This window comes from Aspergillus welwitschiae (assembly GCF_003344945.1).
Source record: "Aspergillus welwitschiae strain CBS 139.54b unplaced genomic scaffold BDQ94scaffold_8, whole genome shotgun sequence".
Taxonomy (NCBI): Eukaryota; Fungi; Ascomycota; class Eurotiomycetes; order Eurotiales; family Aspergillaceae; genus Aspergillus; species Aspergillus welwitschiae.
The window spans coordinates 565,403-585,236 of record NW_020798702.1 but is presented as its reverse complement, the minus strand read 5'-3'; the positions used below and the strand labels follow the sequence as shown (position 1 = coordinate 585,236).

The 19,834-nt window shown below is 45.2% G+C and overlaps 9 protein-coding genes across 9 annotated transcripts; 3 read left to right on the top strand and 6 right to left on the bottom strand.

Moving 5' to 3' along the window:
• Window positions 1-1,058: 1,058 nt before the first annotated feature.
• Window positions 1,059-2,941, top strand: BDQ94DRAFT_158058 (NADPH oxidase family protein; the record flags this gene model as incomplete). The annotated part of the gene is made up of 4 exons (XM_026768865.1): window positions 1,059-1,497; window positions 1,550-1,623; window positions 1,675-1,876; window positions 2,163-2,941. 4 exons carry the CDS (start codon window positions 1,059-1,061, stop codon window positions 2,939-2,941), a joined length of 1,494 nt encoding a protein of 497 aa, XP_026628902.1.
• A 1,503-nt stretch (window positions 2,942-4,444) lies between these two features.
• BDQ94DRAFT_158057 (uncharacterized protein) lies at window positions 4,445-5,045 on the bottom strand (the record flags this gene model as incomplete). The annotated part of the gene is made up of 3 exons (XM_026768864.1): window positions 4,445-4,541; window positions 4,588-4,797; window positions 4,888-5,045. The coding sequence occupies 3 exons, from the start codon at window positions 5,043-5,045 to the stop codon at window positions 4,445-4,447; spliced, it is 465 nt and encodes a 154-aa protein (XP_026628901.1).
• Window positions 5,046-5,739: 694 nt separating this feature from the next.
• On the bottom strand, window positions 5,740-6,290 carry BDQ94DRAFT_168203 (uncharacterized protein; the record flags this gene model as incomplete). Its single annotated transcript, XM_026770990.1, has 2 exons — window positions 5,740-6,173; window positions 6,218-6,290. 2 exons carry the CDS (start codon window positions 6,288-6,290, stop codon window positions 5,740-5,742), a joined length of 507 nt encoding a protein of 168 aa, XP_026628900.1.
• A 1,365-nt stretch (window positions 6,291-7,655) lies between these two features.
• Window positions 7,656-8,584, bottom strand: BDQ94DRAFT_168202 (aminoglycoside phosphotransferase family protein; the record flags this gene model as incomplete). The annotated part of the gene is made up of 2 exons (XM_026770989.1): window positions 7,656-8,495; window positions 8,555-8,584. 2 exons carry the CDS (start codon window positions 8,582-8,584, stop codon window positions 7,656-7,658), a joined length of 870 nt encoding a protein of 289 aa, XP_026628899.1.
• A 1,019-nt stretch (window positions 8,585-9,603) lies between these two features.
• BDQ94DRAFT_139383 (uncharacterized protein) lies at window positions 9,604-10,661 on the top strand. Its single transcript, XM_026765418.1, has 2 exons — window positions 9,604-9,684; window positions 9,739-10,661. Exon 2 carries the CDS (start codon window positions 9,764-9,766, stop codon window positions 10,286-10,288), a length of 525 nt encoding a protein of 174 aa, XP_026628898.1. The 5' UTR covers window positions 9,604-9,684; window positions 9,739-9,763; the 3' UTR covers window positions 10,289-10,661.
• Window positions 10,662-12,579: 1,918 nt separating this feature from the next.
• On the bottom strand, window positions 12,580-14,199 carry BDQ94DRAFT_185898 (uncharacterized protein; the record flags this gene model as incomplete). The annotated part of the gene is made up of 4 exons (XM_026775002.1): window positions 12,580-12,770; window positions 12,820-13,113; window positions 13,177-14,126; window positions 14,174-14,199. 4 exons carry the CDS (start codon window positions 14,197-14,199, stop codon window positions 12,580-12,582), a joined length of 1,461 nt encoding a protein of 486 aa, XP_026628897.1.
• Window positions 14,200-14,731: 532 nt separating this feature from the next.
• Window positions 14,732-16,195, top strand: BDQ94DRAFT_139382 (uncharacterized protein). Its single transcript, XM_026765417.1, has 2 exons — window positions 14,732-14,927; window positions 14,999-16,195. Exons 1-2 carry the CDS (start codon window positions 14,778-14,780, stop codon window positions 16,052-16,054), a joined length of 1,206 nt encoding a protein of 401 aa, XP_026628896.1. The 5' UTR covers window positions 14,732-14,777; the 3' UTR covers window positions 16,055-16,195.
• A 65-nt stretch (window positions 16,196-16,260) lies between these two features.
• On the bottom strand, window positions 16,261-17,333 carry BDQ94DRAFT_139379 (uncharacterized protein). Its single transcript, XM_026765416.1, has 2 exons — window positions 17,246-17,333; window positions 16,261-17,163 (listed from the first exon to the last, which is right to left on the bottom strand). Exon 2 carries the CDS (start codon window positions 17,000-17,002, stop codon window positions 16,304-16,306), a length of 699 nt encoding a protein of 232 aa, XP_026628895.1. The 5' UTR covers window positions 17,003-17,163; window positions 17,246-17,333; the 3' UTR covers window positions 16,261-16,303.
• Window positions 17,334-17,983: 650 nt separating this feature from the next.
• Window positions 17,984-18,963, bottom strand: BDQ94DRAFT_139377 (uncharacterized protein). Its single transcript, XM_026765415.1, has 2 exons — window positions 18,819-18,963; window positions 17,984-18,743 (listed from the first exon to the last, which is right to left on the bottom strand). The coding sequence occupies exons 1-2, from the start codon at window positions 18,912-18,914 to the stop codon at window positions 18,279-18,281; spliced, it is 561 nt and encodes a 186-aa protein (XP_026628894.1). The 5' UTR covers window positions 18,915-18,963; the 3' UTR covers window positions 17,984-18,278.
• Window positions 18,964-19,834: the final 871 nt, after the last annotated feature.

Below are 19,834 nucleotides of genomic sequence, written 5' to 3'. Positions count from 1 at the left end.
TGACAAGTATAATGTGTTAAATAGAGAAGCTCCCTCACAGTAAAAGTAGTATGGAACTAGCATATTCTAAGTTATAATGAAGGTGGTTTACATATTCACCATTACTATTGGTGGTATGCTTGCTTTGTTACTTATAAGGTCATTTTATCTATCCCTTCAGTCCAGATGGCCGCCACGCCCTTTAGCAGGCTTCCTCCATCAATGGCAACTTTCATGTTTTGTGACTCGACGTACATGGCTGCGCCGGATAAGTTGGGGAGAAGCTTGTCTGCAGTTGCTCTATTGGAGCAGTACACTAGTGTGTAACCGAGTTGCTGTCAACTCTTCTAATGACGCCCAGGCACGAGCAGGGAGTCTTGCAGTCCTGCAGTTAACCTTTCTTTCAATGGGCTCTCGACTTCACCTAATTGCAGATGTTTTGGGGACTCCGTTAGGTGTTATCCTCAGAATGCATCAAACAGCAGGGTGGATGGCATTGTTGCAAACAGGCCTCCACATCATTTTCGTGAGCCAAAATACCCAAATTCAATGGAAGCAGATGGGGCACCGTGAAGGCATCATAGTAAAGACTACCAGCGCCCCCCCCCCCCCCCCAATATTCTCTACTCACTTCATTTTAGGCATCTTCTGCTCTTGCAGTAATGCTCCTGTTACTGCTTCCGTCTTTTCGGAAACACATGTACGAAGTCTTTATCAAATTGCACTACAGCCTTTCAGTATGTACCTTAGTGTTTCTGTGGCTACATATACTGCGAGTCACAACAGCCACTGTAACCCAGCCGACATTTAGTCTCATATGCCTTGAGGTGGCCACTGGTCTGCTTATCATCACCACACTTGTACAACTAGGGCGGGTAGTTTATTTCAACCTTCCATTGGAACGGCCTCCGACGATAGTGGCTGTTTACCATATGAATGAGCGAAGGGAATCAGAGGAGCAAATGGGCTCAGATCCTAGCACAGAAAGTAAATCTGAATCTCCAATCAAAATTCGGGTGGATATGCCAAGAGGGTGGGCATTGAAACCCGGTCAAACGGTTTACCTCTATGTTCGCACTATGAATCCTTGGTCAATCACGCAGGGACATCCGTTCTCGGTGGTATGGTGGCATGAAGAGCCCAGACTTCCCACTGATCCATCAAACGATGAAGAGCTTGGAAGAGAACTTTCCATACTTGGACGGAGTGGCACGGCAAGTGCAGAGAGCATAATGGAGCCTATAACTGAAAGACCATTCACGTTCTGGTTACTCATCCAGCCACGGTGGGGTCTAACGAAACATCTTGCTGCCTACGGGTCCTCAACAAAATTACGAGCCATTGTTGATGGACCTTATGGTGGAAACTATGATCTCAAGGAGTATGGCCATGTCATTATGTTTGCGCAAGGTATTGGAATTGCGGCCCAAATACCCTATATACGTTATCTCTTATACGGATCGCTACGCGGAGAGCTGCCGGTCCGTCGAATTTCACTGATATGGGAAACGCATTCTTGTAAGGATAACATCTACAAAGCATGCAGGAGCATACTAAATGAGCAATGTAGGTAACTTAGCCACAGTCTCTCCGTGGATGAGACATCTTTTAATGGAAGATTTTGATAACTATACCAAGACTCTGGTGAGATATGGCGGACCACGATTAACTGACCCTGGCTGATGCGTTATTTAGATGCTCAATATCAAACTATACATCCCGGACGTGATGAACAATGAACAGTACGGTCGTCGTGTGAGAAGCTTTGCGCATCGGGTGAATATCAAGGAAGTCTTGCCAAAGGAACTCCAGCATGATCGGGGAAAGATTCTGATAACAGGTTTGCACTGTCATCACATCCTGGATGTATCCAATCTAATGAGAAAAGCATCCGCAGGTGAGGGATTTATGGATTCACTCCGGGATGGACTGCTGAAAGTGGAAAAGGAGGGACTTATTCATCAAGACTTCAAGCTCCTATGTCTTGATTTCCAGCCTGCAGAAGCTACCCATGAACCCCACGCATGAGGTAACGCATTATGATACTGCTAATTATTTTATAATGGTCTTCCTGCCTGTAATACTACCTTCGATGTTTCAACTCAGTCAATCTCAGTGATGCTATAGTCTTCATCGCCAAACCCTTTCTCCTTTGAGAATGTCTACCTTAAGCAGCTTTGGAGTATGCCCAGATTCATTACATGCTGCATCCGGCCCGTTGCCATTATTAGATTATCACAGAAGGCTACACGTGCTTGCAGGTCCCTTAATCCTCGAGACTTTTTACGCTGTTCAAAATAATGCAACAGAGGGCCACAAGGCAAAAGCTGCTCTGCAACAAATATCAGCCATCAATGCTCAAATCCGACGGGGAAACTCTGAAAGCAACCTACAAATTGAACTGGGTGTTATCGATATAGACATTTTTACCTATGCGTGGTCTGGCCCGGGCCTTGGGTACTACCTATACGATTTCTGCCGGCTGCAACATTACCCTGTTGAGTGGGCACGCCAACCTCCTCAGCTACATTGTGTGTACCGACCTTATAAAAGTCGTTACTGGGACGATTGCAATTGGCACACCCCAAAGCTCTTATTCAGCTTCGTCTGGCAGTTGCGAAAAGCCCGGGAAACACCAGAGATCATCGATGATCAAGAGACTATAATTCTCCAACATGGGTTGACGTTCAATCGACTAGTTGTTAAACTTCACTCGCTACACGGAAATATAAATTCAATGGTGGGACTCATACAAACCGACGATATTCTCCAGTATCTCAAGGATCTAGCAAACTCCCTCAATAGCGAAGACCGGCTTGGATATGAAAAGATACGCGATGATCTCCGCAAGACTTGTATTTTGCACGGGTATCCTTGTTTGTGGATTCCGGGCACATACTCACAGGAAACTGCAAGCAAAGAAAAGCCTCTTACGTTGGGAATATTCGCAGGCCTCACATGATTGTTATACCTGTGTTTGACGCTGAGTGTATTTTAGACGCAATACTATGTCGCACTGCGGAACGTACAGATGAGAGATCTCTAGTGCTAATACAAGTCGTTCTAACAAATTCCATATGCGCACGGTGTATGCAATAAGGTTTACTCTAAGAGATGTACCACGGAATTATCAACATACAGCCTAAACCTGTGCTCTCGAGCCCACTGAAATCGCATTCAGACTATGTCAGCCTTACGTCGGTGCTACCTTACATAGGCAAGCAGCAGCGAGTGACGACTATTTAAACCCGAATGGTTCACACTTAAGTGAGGCGGAAACATTGATATATTCTCTGCGCCATAAAGAAAATGGCTGCAACGAATAAGGAAAGAGGTTATCGAGAGATCAGGGACGTGGTCCAGCTTCGCCTATACCATCATCACAAGTATCAACGAGCCACTAAGCATCTCCGTGACCTATACGAAGCCCACAAAGATGGACTACTTGAGCCGGCGAAACATGCAATAAGCGAAATAGAAGTTATCAATTCACGGATTCGCATTCTCAATGAGGAAAATAGTCTACCGACGGACCTAGGGACGATTGACTACGGAACCTTCTTGTATGCCTGGGACGAAGAGAGAGGCAGGTATTATACAAAAGTCGTCCTTGAGGAGTTCTGCCAACGAAAGAGATATATCAAAGGATGGAGCACCCTCCCCCCCCGCGATGACTTTCGCTTCTTTGAGGAACCAATTTCCTCGCCTGGTGAAGGCCGACCACCAATATGGGACATACTGAGTTCATGGTTGATGCTATTCTGGAATCTATGCAAGCACAATCAGGAGCAATTCCTTGCCAGCGATTGCCAAATGCAGCTGCTGAATTATGTGAAGAACGGGGGCTTTTCATTACACTGCAACGGTATAAGGTATCGCCACCACGCCCTTTGTACTGTCGTTGTGTGCTTGAGGGAAATGAGCCAATACTTGAACAATTGGAAGATGAAACAACAGTCCACCTTCTCGGCATTTGAGTATGGGATTCGAAGGGAAGACATACGAAGGATATGCGAGTTTGAAGGGCTTCCGATTGGATGGATCCCCAACAATATTGATGTAGAGGGACAGGGTCAGACAAAGGTCCGCATCAAGGGCTAAAACATGCATCATAGACCCGGTGTTTGTTGTCTTGCTAAAGATTGGAAGTGAGCAATTGTGTTTATGGAGCATGAGGCTGATTAGCGTTGAGATCTCTGTGATAATGTCCACAATTTTTCTACAGCGAGCAATACTTTCTATTCCTCCGACCATGACTGGCCAGCACCCAAAGTTTTTCTAGCCCGAATCACAATAGAATGTACCGGGTGGAGGGGGAAAGCCTAGCGTTTGAATACAGCCCACGGGTAGCAGTTTTTTGGCAGTCCAGAAGATGTATATAACATGGCGGTCCCTCGAAACATATAAAATTTGAGCAAACCCTTGGCATACCTTTCTATCGAATATATTTAAAGTATGAACTGGATTAACCGATTTCGCTTGCCGTCCCTTCGTTCTCTTGTCCCCCAAAGTTGGACCGTGTCAAGAGACGATTCTCAGCATGCATCTGAATCGCCGGATCGCTATATTAATATGCTACTCGATACAGAGAAAGTCCCCCTTATTGACAATATTCTGGCGGCGACTTTCTGCTGGATTCTATTGGCCGGGTATCTGGTTTTCCCCGGCACGTTCACGTCTTTGCAGACATCTGCATCCTTGAAGGAGGCCAGCGATGCGAATAATGTAGGCCGAACAGCGTATGAAGCTGTCCAGAATGTCTCCCTTCTTGGTATTGCAGCAACTTGCTGTTTTGTCGGTCTTTGTGGAGCGAGCTGGCTGTACTATCACAACAAGCAGAACTACGTATGGATCGGGCGCAAGATATTCTTGTGGGTGTGGCAAATCCCTATCAGAAAAAAGGGTCACCTAACACTCTCCAGACCTGTTCTCATTAACTCAGCTACTGGCTTCGTCAATACACTTATCAATGTGTACACAGCGCGGGCTAAGACATGGTCAGTCACTGCTACTGTAACTGCCGCAGTGACAGGATTCTTCGCGGTATTGTCTGGAATACTATTCATTTTTTATAATAATTATCTCCTCGCAAAGCTTCAGAAGGACTTCAATACCAACACTGGCAAATAAGGATGGTCAACATTCACTTTCTGGGGACTGGAAAGGGCTATTATTTTGGCTGCTCAGTGTTCGCTGTATCCATACTCAGTTACGTACAGAGCCACTGCCATCTTCTAGTATGAATCTTTCCTAAAACCTGGATATTTACAATTCAGAAACCATACAGTACAATTGAGCAAACTATATTCATTATTGCATTGATGCTGCATAGTGATCAACATCAAAAACAAGTCTATGTCAGAGTGACCTAGGCTTGAAGGTAGTTGCTATTACATTCGACAGTACAGTACCAGTTATACATATGTTCGCAAAAACGGTTCCGCAGAATGATCCCCGGATAGAGTTCTCGGCAACACTGCACAGAGTAGTATACTATTTCAAAAGTTATACTTGAACAACTAAACCACATACATACATTGATACGGGGAATAGATATGTAGAATATTTGATCCTTGGAAGCACACAGGGAAAGTATTTCATAACAGCGCTTTTGTCCATCGATTAACACAGCCACCAGCGACGCGGATAACTACGATATTAAGCCAGGGAAGCTAACCTTCACTCTTTTAGAGCTTCTGAAGACAAGCTTGAACACTGCCCATTGATATGTAAAGCTGAAACATCGATCTCTTGTTTTGCTCATTCGATTACAGAGGTATCACTATCAAAGGCCTTCTTTACTGTCTCCATCATATATAGCGCACTCTCAAGTTGACCTTTATTTTCTGCAAAGCGTCGCTGCAGGCACCTTAACCTCTCAGACTGTCTATGTAGAGCTTGGTATAACTGTTGGTTCTCACTCTCCAACTCAGCTACCCTTTTACAAGCGTCCTCTAAACTTGCTTTGAGCTTCCTCCATTCGGTGTCGGGGGACTCATTGTGTGTCCGGGTAGCTTTGATATCACCTTTTTTAAGAGCTTTCTGTAGCTCCATATACGTTTTTGTTGACGATTCGCTCAGCGGCTTCTCGAATAGGTGGCTTTCTGATTCCTTGTAAGACCATTTGTAACCATCTTTAGGTGATGGTTGCAGTCGTACATCAGAGGGCGCAATCCTATCAGATAGCATATCATCTTCTTGGTGTTAGCTGTGTCAGGCTGAGTACCCTACAACTTACAAATGTGCTTGGACAGTGCTTCACGGCAGTTGTCACGCTCGATGCGGCGTTTCCTATTCCCTGGATTAGACATGATACATATCGATTATTTGACATGATCATGCAGTATGAGAATGTGGAGACGCAGGTGGCTTGATGGCGAGGATTTTAGTACAGTGAGATGTAATAGACAGCTTCTCCAAGCAGGAACGGTATGTAGGGAGATGCCTTATAACCTGGGCAAAGATCTCACCATGGGCGAGCTCTGTAGATATTAGTGTAGTTTATATCCTTGATTGAGTGGCCATACTATGTATTGCATTTTAGATTAATCTTTCCTTTGAATCTCCCGTCAGAGATTCTATATGAGATCGGGGCTCTTCTCGAACGAGTGGCACCCGGTGCCATATGCCGCACTTGTCGTGCCAACTACATGCTTTTCCAGCCACTTCTGCAAATACAACGTGGACGCCAAAGGAAGCTCGGGGCTCCATTGGTCGGTTTAGCAGATCTGTATAAGAATTGCCGTAATATTCCTAGATTCGTACGTCGCCAATATCGATGCAGTGCAGCTTGGAGAACCCTTGCTATGCCGTACCATTAAGCACCTACCTGAGGCTGTCCTGGACTTACTACAGTACCCTGAAATCAACGTCAACTTGTGTACCCACACCGGACCGTTATGGCTCGCAAGCTATAAGCAGCGCTTCTTCATCATCGGGGCACTTCTCATGCGGCCCGATACTGACATCGATAGTCTAGGTGGAGGTTATCACACGCTGCTGACTTCACCGTACGTCTAGGGGATGAAAGATTCTTCCCATTACTGTTGTCCAAAACTCGCATCCAATGAACCGGAAGAGAAGGGGAAGGGGAGGAAGCCTAATTCTCTTGGCTTTTCAGCTCCGCGACTATGAAATGGCTGAGAATCTTGTTCGGGATGGCAGGGTCGATGTGAACAACAGAGGCAATAAGGCCATTGAGTTACACCCGGTTGCAATAATGGTGCAAAAGTCTATACTCTCTTCTTCTTTGAAAAAGAAGCGGCTGGTCCAGAACAGGTTAGTAACTTAATACTCGGCTTGCATTAATTGGTGAAATCGAGAAGCGCTGACTATTTAGAGAACCGCTTTTAAGAGCATGAAAGAGTGGCGCTTTTGCGCCATTTCTGCAACCAACTGTACTTCTAAGCCATACACAGTCTTAACTCTTAACACGACTGTCTCACCCTTGAAGGTCCATTTCTCCAAATGGCTGTTAGGAGGGGCTACAAAGCGGTGGTCACAAGGCTATTGCAGCAGCAAGACCATGACCCTACAAAACACCAAACTACCCTCAAGCACTACGCTTTATGATACATGCACGCATTATTCGGGTTGAGATTAATGAACTGACATAAGATTGCCCTAGGGAGAACGTATAATATGTTGGATATCAATTACTGCGTGAGATACCAGAATCAAGCCAGTGCAGCTGTTGAAAGGGCGTATCCAATGGAATCCAACTGCTGTTCTTCCAAAGAGTATCGCGGGAGTAATGACAGCACCATGTCATTAAAGTCAATGAACTGCGACTGAGAGCATAGAGCTGCCGTTTCGAAGGCCGGGGGATACGATCCCGCATCTGCCCAGTCCACGAGCCACACCAGGCCGTTTCGGTCTAGAATAAGGTTTCGCGGACTGATGTCCTGGTGGGTGAGAACAAATTCGGTGAACTTGAAGGGCGGAAGGTCTGACGACGCGTGCTTGTATGTTTTGCAGATGTCCAACTTGTGGTTGAACCAGCCCTCGAATTCGGCCACGTCCTTGAAAGGCCCGGCACTGTAGTGCGTGAAGAAGCGACCGCGACATGGGCCCCCGCCGATCGGACCTGGCTCCAATAGCTTGGTGGACTGCATTTCAATGATCATCTGGGCCGTCTGCCTCGCGATATCCATCTTTTGTTCATTACTGAGATCTCTCCAGCAGCTATCAAGCGGTTCACCGTCGATGTAATCCATCACAATATATCCCATGGTGCCGAAATATTTCGTGTCATCCTTGAAATGGAGAGACCGATGGACACGAGGAGCTCGAATATTGGACTTTGATGCAACTAGTTGGAGTACATTTGCCTCACAAGGCAGCACATCGCCGCCGCCTTTTAAAACGAGATTCTTGGACAATCGCACCACAGTCGTTTGGCCGAGATGGTGAAGGATCGGAGCAGACTTGAGGAGGTCGACGAGGGATTCGTCGGAGACGCAGTCGAGGTCCTTATCATCCAGTGGGAATGCCCTGTCTGAGGCCTTACTGGCCGGCTGTCGAGGTTGTTAGTGCAAGATTCACTCCTAGGGGAACTGAGTACGGGAGTTATTACATCGGTGAACGGGCGTAATGGTCCTTCCATATTTTCAAACCTTCGGATTTTATGGGCGAGGGTCAGTGAGAAGGGGCAAAGCCGTGTTAGTATAGGGGTGCCATTCCAAGAGGGCATAAAAAGGTAGGTAGTTGAATATAAGAAAGTTGAACATCGCTGATGCTATTGTTAGCTTGGCTGTGCTTAGTCATTGCCAAGGCGCAACAAATCATGGATGGGAATTGGGCACCCACCTGCGATGGGTTCAGAACGGAGCTGGAACAACGGATCAGTCAAAGTCGGAGAAATCCTGAGACTGAATAATCTCATACACGTGATTTAATACTATTTCTAATACTGAATCAGCTCTGCACGTGATTTTAAAATTTTCTAAAAAAACTAGAATAAAAATCTCTGAAAATCCCTCATATCTTGAATATCTTAATAATTCTTGTAAAGACCCTAAAAATATTCTAAAAAATTAGATATAATAGCTGATTTGATTTAGAAAAGTTGGTACGGAGTCAGATGAACTCAGTCTGATGCTGAGTAAGTGAGTATATTTGCACGTGATAAAGCTCATCCGGTGTCGGGATTTCTCTGAACCCGACGCACTAATTTCTAAACCCGTCGCACTTGGGACCCCAGGGAATTGATAGGTGGATCAGGTGCCTAGTTAGCGCTCGAACGGAATCTGGCTGATCAGTTGTGTCTCACCAGTCGCTGGCTTCATCTATAGGACACCGGCTGAGATAATTGTAGATCGTTATATGTTTGGATGAGCATTTGACTTGCGAACGAGGACATCTGACCTCCATTAGCCCCCCTCTCTTGCTGCACTCCCCTGAGCGGTACACATAACGGAAAGATTGATTGCAACTCCGTCAATGATTGGACCCTCTACGCGCTGACCTCAACTTTCAACTTCTAATTATAGGAATCCGGCTTCTCGGGCTTCCATTTACCATGCACATGGCGAGTGCTGAAACAGTCCATCATGATGACAGCTAGTGAGGGGCTTGGGCTGTTTAGAAAGCGGCAATATATAAGGGCACTCCTCCACTGCTCCATGCCCATCCTTTGACAAACCTACGACAAACAGATCCTTCTCGTCTTCCTTGGACTTCTTATTCCAACTGTTACCGCTTTAGGTATGTGTCCATGGCGTCGTAGTGTTATGCATATAAAAGCCTAATATGTACCAGGACTCCCAGACACATAATTCGAAAAATGGCAAACTTTGAGCCAGTCAATTTCATACCAAGGCACCGTCAGGCCGAGATTTTGGAGTTACCGGTGCAGTCTCTGATTGCTGCGCCGCACAGCAAGCACGCCGGCACAAATCATTGGTGTCTCTACGCCTTGACATCCGACGCCACCTCTGTCAGATTCGATTGTCAACCCAGTTACTCCGTCCCAAATACCATTCTCCCTGGAGGCTCCAAAGCCTATGTAATCATCTCTGAGCTGCAATATGCTGTGTCCAGGGATGCTCAAGCACAGTTCATTCTCAGGGTTACCCCAGGTCTGAAAGTCAGACATGTTTACAATTTGCTGATCCAGAATGGGCGCCACAAATACGAATTCGATTCGAACGGAGTTGGTTGCAGATTTTGGACGACGGATCAGATCAATCTGCTGCATCAGCATCGGCTTATCACGGATACTGCACAAGTTACAGCTGCAAAGAACGGGATTCTCAAGCTGTGGCCAGATCAGACGCCCCTTGAACTCGACCGGGGAGCCTACTACTAGGGATGTCAACAGGCAGATGTCTGCTTTGTTGTTCCTTGGATCATCAGGTCACCTATCTTGCGAGGGACATATGCGAGCAAAGCAGCATCTTACGCAGTCTGTCCGATTTGGGATCTCGGACCCGAGGCCAGCTCCCTTTCAGATCCACAATGCCGTTGAAGATTTGTTTATATGCCACGTCATTTTCTGTGTCTCCTTTTTCCCACTTTCTCCTGTTTTTCTGCGTTTTTACTTGCTATCAGATGAAAATCCATCAATCTTTGACTGTAATCTCACCCACAAGTATTCTTAGTGACTCTTTATCCCGCATGAAAAGGTCAGGGCCATATATCAAAGAGTAGGTCGAGAATCAACCAATACAGTTCGTTTCAGGACCGAAGGTTGGGAATTAAGTATACTGTAGCAATACTCCCGCAGTTGTGCCCCGTTATTCCAACTCGTAATGTTCAGTATCTACGCAAGCATAAAAGTGGATAGACGCCAATGAAACACTAGCGGGTAACTTGGTCTATCTTTTCCAGTCTTGGTGTTTCTCTTGCGGTTTAATTTGCCGGAGATGAGAAGAGCTTCCACGAATCCAAATGCCATCGGGCTACTGCTAGTGTGGATGGTGTGGCTAATCGTTTCCCATACCTACCCATCATAAATCTAAAGGAGAGCACATTTCGCGCCCTTGTTTTCAGGCGACGGGTAGAATTTGTCTGTTTCTATATAGAAATGAAAATGTAGGCCCTGGTCACATCTAAGTTACGGCTCTAATCATCTCTCGCATTCTTACCACTGCAAGGTGCAACTTGCGACATTGATAGGCTGGACGTCGACCTCAGATTCAATTGTGGTATTATGCCATCCCGTCAAGGTCCCTTGTAGTGTGGGCCCCGTACCTTGCCTGAAGATGACAGTGCACGAGTACATACATAGTAGAGGACTTGCATTGAATGATACTGTAATAATGTACCATGAAACTGCAAACATAATAGGGTTAGATGAATACAATCGTCGGTACAGCAAGGTACAATACTGTGTATTTACTGTCCTAGCTTTGTAAGCAATAACAAAGTTCGAGGAGATACAACCCAAGACAAATCTTTCTAGTAGGGGCAAAGTGTATGGATTAGCAAGAGTAAATTCTGAAGAGTATATGGTCTACCAAGAATGAACGCTTTGTACTTGCATACTGCATCTTGTACTTAAATATGGGGCCTTATCCTGCGCCTCCTGGTAGGTAGTAAATTCCTTTTATTTGATACATTTTAGATAAACAGCAATATTATCACCAGTTACAGTACAGCATCAGCAACAACGCCAGTCATTCTCGATGAAGCTCTTTAGCATCCCACATGATATTTGGTTAAGCATCAAGGACTTTCTGGTCCCAGCAGATATTGAAAATATCATGGACACCGGTCGCAGCCTCTGGCTGCAGATCTTCAAAGATTTCTCTTGGATTGATACTGCCGTGCAGTCTGGTCAAGGTTCTCCAGTTCTTATTGGCCATAACCTGAGTTCCTTTCGCCCTAAAAAGCCTTCAGATCGTCTCTATCTTTCTCTTGTTATGAATGATTCTTCAGGTGATCTCCGTGAGACTAGTCAAGCCTTCTTTTCTACGCTCCAAAACGGCTGGCGATATGATGAAGGAAAATTTGAAGTCTACTTCCCATCTGGCATAACCTTGAATATCTATGATATTATCGAGGGTGATGAGACGATAGAGCTACCTTTGGAGAAAATTTTTGCAAATACAAAAAAGGGCCCCTACACGGAGTACTGCTACTACAATGATCACTCAATAAAGGAACTGCAGTCATCCGATATTATAAAATGGGATCCTCACTATAAAACCGCCCCACATGCTCCTCTTGGTTGGTGGAATGGCCCTTCAAGCAAGGGTAGAGATCTAAGTAAGGGCTGTAAACTTACGCTTCTGGATGGGAATACTGAAACGGTCTATATTATACGGCCGAGGCGCGTGAAAAGCAAACTATGGGCGAAAATATCATAGGAAAAGTGCGGTTGCCTGTCGTGCTCACTTTGCTTCTGATTCCTTATTCATATTTGCTCAGACTTTGCAATATCCTTAATGATTACTTCAGAATATCCCATGCTACCCTACAATGAAAAGACAACGCTGAACCAAGGTTTTCTTTGAAGACGAATCATACCAGCCTTCCGATCCCAAGTATTCTGAATCTAGACTACACTAAGTACAGTATACCATCCGGCAAAAGTACGAGCAGGTGACAATTTTTATAGAACTGGTTGATACAAAGAAATATTCCGTAACCAGCATACTAAGCCCTATCCAGAGTATCCTCAGACATCTTCCGTTGAGAGTCAAGCATCTCGAACTCTTGCGAATTAATGAAGCCGGTCAACTTTTTCGCGAGATCATTTGATATTCTGCGTGATTCGATATTCAGAATCGATCGCAGACCCTCTAAGGGCTGAGATTGAAGAAAGTGATTGAATATAAGTTTTGCCTCTGTGAGATGTGAATAATAGTCTGGAATTGGTGAATGATATATACGTACCTTCCTTTTTTAATTTACTAGATCGGGTATACCGTACACTTTCTGGCCAAAATTCCGGCTTCCCTCTTACCATTGGCCGACTCCTTTGATGGTTAATCCAATCAACCCAATATGAGATTATGATCCGGAATTCCTCACGACTAAAGCTAACATCAGGTAAATTTGTCCATGTCTCTGCAGAAATTTTGTTCTCGATGTCTGCAGAATCATTGCTAGGGACAGACTTCTGCAACAGTTGAGGATCCACGGTACTTTCAGCCAAGCTATCATCTAAAGCTCGGCACTCTCTGTGACCTGAAGTCCCTGGTATGTTAGTCTCGAGAGACAAGACCCAGAGGTGCTTATAGTGAATGTTACCTTGGTAAGAATGACATATAAGACCGAAAACATGAGATTTCAACATCTCCAGGGAGGGCCACACGACTCGGGCAGTCTCCAACGTTAACGTGCTCAGTTGCTTATCATTAGTACAATAGATATCGAGGGAAGCACAATTTTCAAAGGCCAAGCCTTGTAAGTCGGTGCAAAATCTTTGGAATGTCGCACAGAAGTTGTCATAGTAAGAAGATATATAGGGCGAAGATACCTGTTGGTCCATTTGGTACAACAGTCCATAGAGTGAGTGAATGCCCCAAGAAAGAGGCCCGATCATCCAAAGCCAATCTGTAGTGAGAATTTTCAGGCTGGCAGAGATAGAATGCACAATGGGCCACATCCGCAGTACATTGTCCCTTCGGATAGAGGGAATAGCCATTGTTGCGAGAATTGAAATGTCTGTTAAGAAAAAGGATGTCGATATAAACGAAGGAAGAAGCAAGCTGTATGCTACCTCATGCCTTTCACCCCTGCATCTCCACAACGCATAGGCCCGCAGGAAGTCAAGGTGGCCTGACACCTGTGGTATATAAGCCTCACGTTGGCAGGCCTCAGCTAGCTCCATCAGCTCTGCCGGAGCTATAGCCGGCCACACTTCCATAGCAACAGAAATAAGGTATCCAAGAATTGCAACAATTTCTCTTTCGACCTCTAAAGCTGCCCGACCTCGTATGGCATTGTGTAATCTTGCTAAGTTTACACGACTGCTATCGACGTGGACTTCTGCCAAGCCTATATTTGGTGATAGTGATATTCGGATGACAAGTCCAGCAATGAAGTCGGAAGGGTTGTCACTCTCAAGAAGCTCATGTGAACAGTCGGAGACTGTTGTTGAATCGAGATACTGCGGAATATTCTTAGCTCTTAACAATCGAGTTGTCAAGAATGATTGCCATTTTGGACGTAAAAACTGCGCTTGTATGGACGGGTGCCTGGACATTTAGTCAAATAAATAAGAATGTTCAGGCTGTTATCTCACATTGTATTCGTGTGGAGTTCGGTCATATCTTATTTTTCAAGGTGTTATGTTCTGTCTAGCGACTGTAGAACGGGTGCTAGGAGTACGAGATAAGTGAAGTTATTTACTGAAAGGGTTACTAGGGTTTTATATTGATACGGCAGTGAACGATGCTGTAAGGGTAATTTATCCTTTCTTGATCTCTCGATCATCTACACCGATGCACACCAAATCTCCTAAGCTAATGATTATTTTGTGATTGGATGGAGGCACATATCTGGCCACACCTAGTCTATACCAGGATGTCTGACTGGCACTATTTCGCAGATTACTGCTGCAAGAAATGGATCTTCTAGGCAACCAGCCTAACTATAGGCAGAACCCTGGAGTTCTGTTTTACGCTAATTAACCTCATGCAGCATCTGTCTAACATCCCGAAACAACCCCATTAGCTCATGTTTTCATGGCCAAAAAAAGAAAGCTCCCGGGAGCTAACTTAATCATCCGGTATTAAGCAAATTGCCCCTATAAATATGTCCTTGTACGCCGCACCTGACATATCTAGCACCTTCCATTTGCGCTCATCAGGCAAGCAGCTGTAATTGAGCCACCTTTAAACAGGAACATGTCCATACAGAACATATCTGTGGAGCTCATCATCCTGGTTTTTCAAAGTTTGAACAATATAGATGACTGTTTGTCTTTCTCTCATACATGCAAACAGTTCCATGGGATATTCAAAAGATTTCAAATCGTAATATTTGAATCGGTTATAGTACGTCTGATTACTTCTCCCTGAATATAACTCTTGCTAAACTCATTCTTCCTACTAACATACCTGGGCAGATCAATGCAAAACATCATCAACACGACATCGAGCTAGGCCTCCTTCAGGATATCTATGAACGTCACAATATAAAGGAAACATTTCTCGAACCCGAGACAACATATGATGAAGTCGAAAAGCCTGTGGTCTCTCAGATAAAGGTCAATCAGGTAATTGAGGTTGTTGTCCGATGGCATGCCATGAAGATCCTTTATGATCTATACAGAAGTTCCTCAATACACTCCCATTTCGTTCGAGCGAATACAGTGATTTATCCCGCTATGAACGATAGGCTCCGTGATTGTGCTACTGAAGAAGCCATGCCAGAACCCAAGGATTTCAATTGTACGCTGGACTATGGGCACAGATATGCAGAATATTCTCGATTTTACCATGCGTTGACAGCCCACTGGGTGCTGATTGAAAAGATCTGGCTTGCGAAGATGACACACTACAAAAAGTCCTCCACCCGAAATGATCGCTATAACCAGCTTTGGCAGCTATGGGCGGATAATCCGGACAGGACTCTTCGGGAGAAGCTGGATTTGATTGAAGTTGTCGAATTTATATGGGGATATTTAGGGCGTAATATCTTCAAAGGGAGGTTCGCCCAGTTATCAGACTGGGTTCCCCAAGCCGATCTAGCACAATTCACTGAAAATGAAACTCCTGACTCTGCATGGGCATTTTTCATCGCTCGGGTTACCCAGGAATTGCGACCACCGCACATCATAGAGCTCCTTCTACTTTTGATTTGGAACTCTGAGATGGCATGGAGAATTGATCGGCCAACTTACCTGCGCCAGTTAGGCTTTCTTGTGGAGCCTCAAAGTGTGGAAGAATGGAATGACACAGATTGGCCAGACACACAATTCTCGTTGAATATCTTGGATGAAGATGTTATCAACAGCTTGGTTGATATGGTTGGCAGTGAGGATTCTTATGACTTATGCGAGAAGCAATGGTACAACTATAAAGACACGCAGTGGCAAGGCAATATGCAAGGGCGTATACTCGGATATGAGATGACATCACAGCAGCTTTTCGAACTTATCATGTTTTCTGGTGATGTATAACGCACAAAATGAGACAGGATTGAGACTCACATGTTGGTCCCCTCGTGGTATTTCGCCCGTATATTCCAGTATAGTTATTTTCTATTTCACATCTAAAGTAGTACCACTTACAGCCTGATTGGGAAAAGAAAAGAAAATACCTGTCTTAGCATATGCCTGGGTTGTGTGTCTAATGAATCTAATTTATTAATTCAACAATTTAGTATGGAAGTAAAAGTTAAACGTTGAGACTATGTACTCTAGCTATTCCTAACTACTGAGATATTGGTAAGCCTCTCTTTTCAACTGGTCCATACTTGCATATCCGCCACCCCAGCATTTCCTAATAATCCCCCCCCATAAAACATTATCAACATTTGGGAGTGAGTCTGCTTCTGGCCAACGGAGATCTGGGTTCTCAGGGCCAAAGAAGTAGTATTTATGAACATGCCAAGATGAAATAGAGTAAAGTATCCAGCCAAGATGGAGTATCTCAATCTTTGCATTCAGATCATTTTCGGTTGCAGAAGTGATATCAATATCAAGGGGTAATAGAATAGACTGGCCGAAATCCGCAAGTTTGAGCTGTTCATCCATAATCAAGATGTTCCGGAGAGCGATGTCATCCACAAATACCTTGCGAGAATGAATATAAGAGAATGTCTCGATAAGACTCAATATCCAGGTAATTTTGAAAGAGTCTTCACGCTCTGGATAATTCTCTAAATAGGACTCGAGATCTCCTTGTGCAAGGGCTAGCTCAATCCCATATTGTGATGTTTGAAAACAGGGAATAATCCCTTTATAGCTGCCCAGACGTTCAAAGGCCCGAATCTCTTTCTCCAGAACTTGCTGGTTTATTCCGTTGATATACTCGGTATCATCGTGGTTTTGAAGGGGCTGAGACTGGTACTGTTTAGCTTTTTTAACAACACGATCTTCTCCTAGTTGAAAGATAATTCCAGTCATGCCAGTCCCAATTACCGGAAGACCGATATAAGGATCATGAAGAAACGCAGGTGGCTGAGTATTCTGGGAATGTTGGAAGGTGTTTGCTAGCACTATCTTATCTGACTGAGAACCAGTAATATAGCACTGTCCGTCAAGTCGAGGACATCGAAAATCCGAGGCTGAATAGGAAATCTGAAGCTTCAATTTCACAGTTTTTCAGAATGACAGCAAGGAAAAACGAAGCGACCCAATCAAACTCACCTTTGACTCTCGCGAATCCTGGCTCGCAGAAGACCAAATGGCATTATAAAGCCAAGCACGTAGTTTCAGGAGTACCATGATTGAGCAGCGAGCTCGAGATAATGTGTGGAAACCGGAAAGATGGAGACAGAGGTTGCAGGAAGCAACTTGGCAAGGCTGGGAAACGAAGCAGTCAGGTGACCATTATTTTATTACTAAGCATTTCTAGAAATGTCCCGAATTCAAATCATGTGATAACATCCTGCTTATTAAGGGACTTAGCGTCACGTGCATACACTCCGGGTCAACTGACCTATCCACAATAGGTCAGTTGACCTGTGTACACGGGTCTGAGACGCAGTAATAACTAATAATTAGTCATATCACGTGATCTTCTCATTGGAACGAAGAAAGCTTCTGTCCCCCGTAGAGCAATTCAATGTTCGAACAGTAGAAACTTCGAACAGTAGAAACTATTAATTCAGATGATTCCTCCCCCAACTGGCATTGATAGAATAGGTACAGAGCCGTCCGGAACTGGATTCCATTGATCATATACAACGAGTTGTTTTCAAACCCTAAATGCCAAGACACACTAGACTATATATGGAACAATGGTATTGTACTGTATGTTTCGCAGACCAGGTTCTGTGGACGAAACGATCCGGTACTTGAGTCAGCTGTATGGTTCCTGTATTATTACAGCGCTAAACATAAATCAAAACTAGGAGTGACACCGGTTCAAGTATCGAAGTTCCATCGGTGGGAACGCTACTGTACAAGTGGAACAGCATTCCGACGAAATTTTCTCCATACAGTGATGGGGTGGCTCCTAGCTATGTAACATGGTGCGAACAGGGCAGTGAGATTTGATCCGGCTGTGTGCGAAAGAAATAGTTATAGCAAAGGAACTCAACATTATCCATTGTACAGTACCAAAAGCAGATTGGAACTGAACATAGGACACAGAGGGCTATATTTTTTGTCTGGTAACTTCGATAGCTGTGGCTTGATCAGGGATAATGGCAAGAGGCACGGTCCCTGCGTGCATCACTCATTCACTGAATAACTTCAAAACTCCTTCAGCCCAGGTCCTGTAGTCGGGTGGGTTTTTAGGGTCGATGGTATCCCAGATCAGTTTCTCATGAGTCCCGAACTTTTTCACCAGTTCTTTCGCTGCGTGCGATTGTGGGTTCTGATTGACCTGCAAATTCCAGGTCTTGAAGTTGGGTCGATTGTGGACGGTATATCCCGCGTCCATACGGAAGTCCCGGTTACTCCAGATTGTCCTCTGGTCATCCAATATGACCCCTTTGAGTTTGTCATACATCTCTTTTCCTGCTGCATTGAGTAGGTCCTTCATTCGGTTCTTGGGTATAAAAATTGGTTTGTCTAGACGAGGACGGTCTTCGAAGCAATCGCCGACTTTCTCATGGTCATCATCCGAATCGCTGTTGCTAGGGCCCGAGTGTGATGCTGCCGGGAGAGCATCTGTATCATGACAAGCAGTACTAGGCTCCTGCGACCGATCCTGCGACGAATCTTGTTAGTTGTTTTCGGTTCAGTCATGTAAGACGGCACTCTTTCAACGTACCCCAGAGTCATCTGACCCAGCAATAGCAGCCGCCGCCCCAACTCCTACTACAAACAGTTCAGCGAGTACTGAGCCTACTCCTGCTGCTGCTCCCATTCCCGTTGCCGTTGCCGCTGTTGCCGCTGTTGCTGCTCCAGCAGCGAGTACTGATCCACCTGCCACTGCTGCGCCGGCCCCTGCTACTGCGCCAGCGCCCGCTGCTGTTGCTGCTCCAGCAGCGAGTACTGATCCCCCTGCCACTGTCGCACCAGCCCCTGCTGCTGTTCCTGCCCCTGCTCCCGCTGCCAAGAGTGACCCTCCTGCGACTGCAATTTCCGGTCCCAGTGCTGTTGGCATTAAAGCTAATGCCGCTGCCCCAGCCACTGTTGATGCCCCTGAAGCTACTGCTCCAATCACTGCTGCCCCTGCCGATGCTGTGGTAGTAATAGCCGCCTCAGCTGCTGCGACCGCTGCCGCCCAAAAAGGAAGGAGAGGGCTACAGCTGCCATTTTGCGCTTAAGATAGTCGGTATGGCGTCAGAAATGTGTTTGAAGCAGATAAGTCGCGATACTGGTCGCGTTCTTGAACACAGCTTTGAATGACGTTGACGTATGGCATTATATATAAATGTCTAATAGGAGCTGGCATTAGGCAGAAAAATACGCATACGTGCCCAATGAACATGGTAGTACATCTATATCATGTGACTGACGAGAAGCTTCAAGGACTTGACATTTTTCAGGTTTCATTGTTGGGCTGGATATGAGGGGACCATGCTAATGTCACGAGGCAGATCATCCAGAGATAAGGCAGTAAGTGGGTCTCTAGTCAGAACTAAGTAGATCCATATGAGGTCCCATGGATTCCGTTCCGAAAGTTTTAGTCGTCCGGCTCCTGTTTCTAGACCCTTGTATTCATACTGATATATATACGCCACGGTATTATTACAATGTACATACAAAACCGGTGACTTACGGTCAGCCCATATTAGGTTAGTGTATCATGTGATTAGGGTTTGAAAGAGTATATCTCTGTTT

What these genes read in the sequence shown, in the direction of transcription:
- BDQ94DRAFT_139383 (XM_026765418.1), top strand. Translation starts at nt 9,764, where the DNA reads ATGGCAAACTTTGAGCCAGTCAATTTCATACCAAGGCACCGTCAGGCC.
- BDQ94DRAFT_139382 (XM_026765417.1), top strand. Translation starts at nt 14,778, where the DNA reads ATGTCCATACAGAACATATCTGTGGAGCTCATCATCCTGGTTTTTCAA. An exon ending in TAATATTTGAATCGGTTATA is followed by an intron (nt 14,928 to 14,998) that starts GTACGTCTGATT and finishes ATACCTGGGCAG; the next exon opens with ATCAATGCAAAACATCATCA.
- BDQ94DRAFT_139379 (XM_026765416.1), bottom strand. Translation starts at nt 17,002, where the DNA reads ATGACTGGAATTATCTTTCAACTAGGAGAAGATCGTGTTGTTAAAAAA.
- BDQ94DRAFT_139377 (XM_026765415.1), bottom strand. Translation starts at nt 18,914, where the DNA reads ATGGGAGCAGCAGCAGGAGTAGGCTCAGTACTCGCTGAACTGTTTGTA. An exon ending in CTGGGTCAGATGACTCTGGG is followed by an intron (nt 18,744 to 18,818) that starts GTACGTTGAAAG and finishes GATCGGTCGCAG; the next exon opens with GAGCCTAGTACTGCTTGTCA.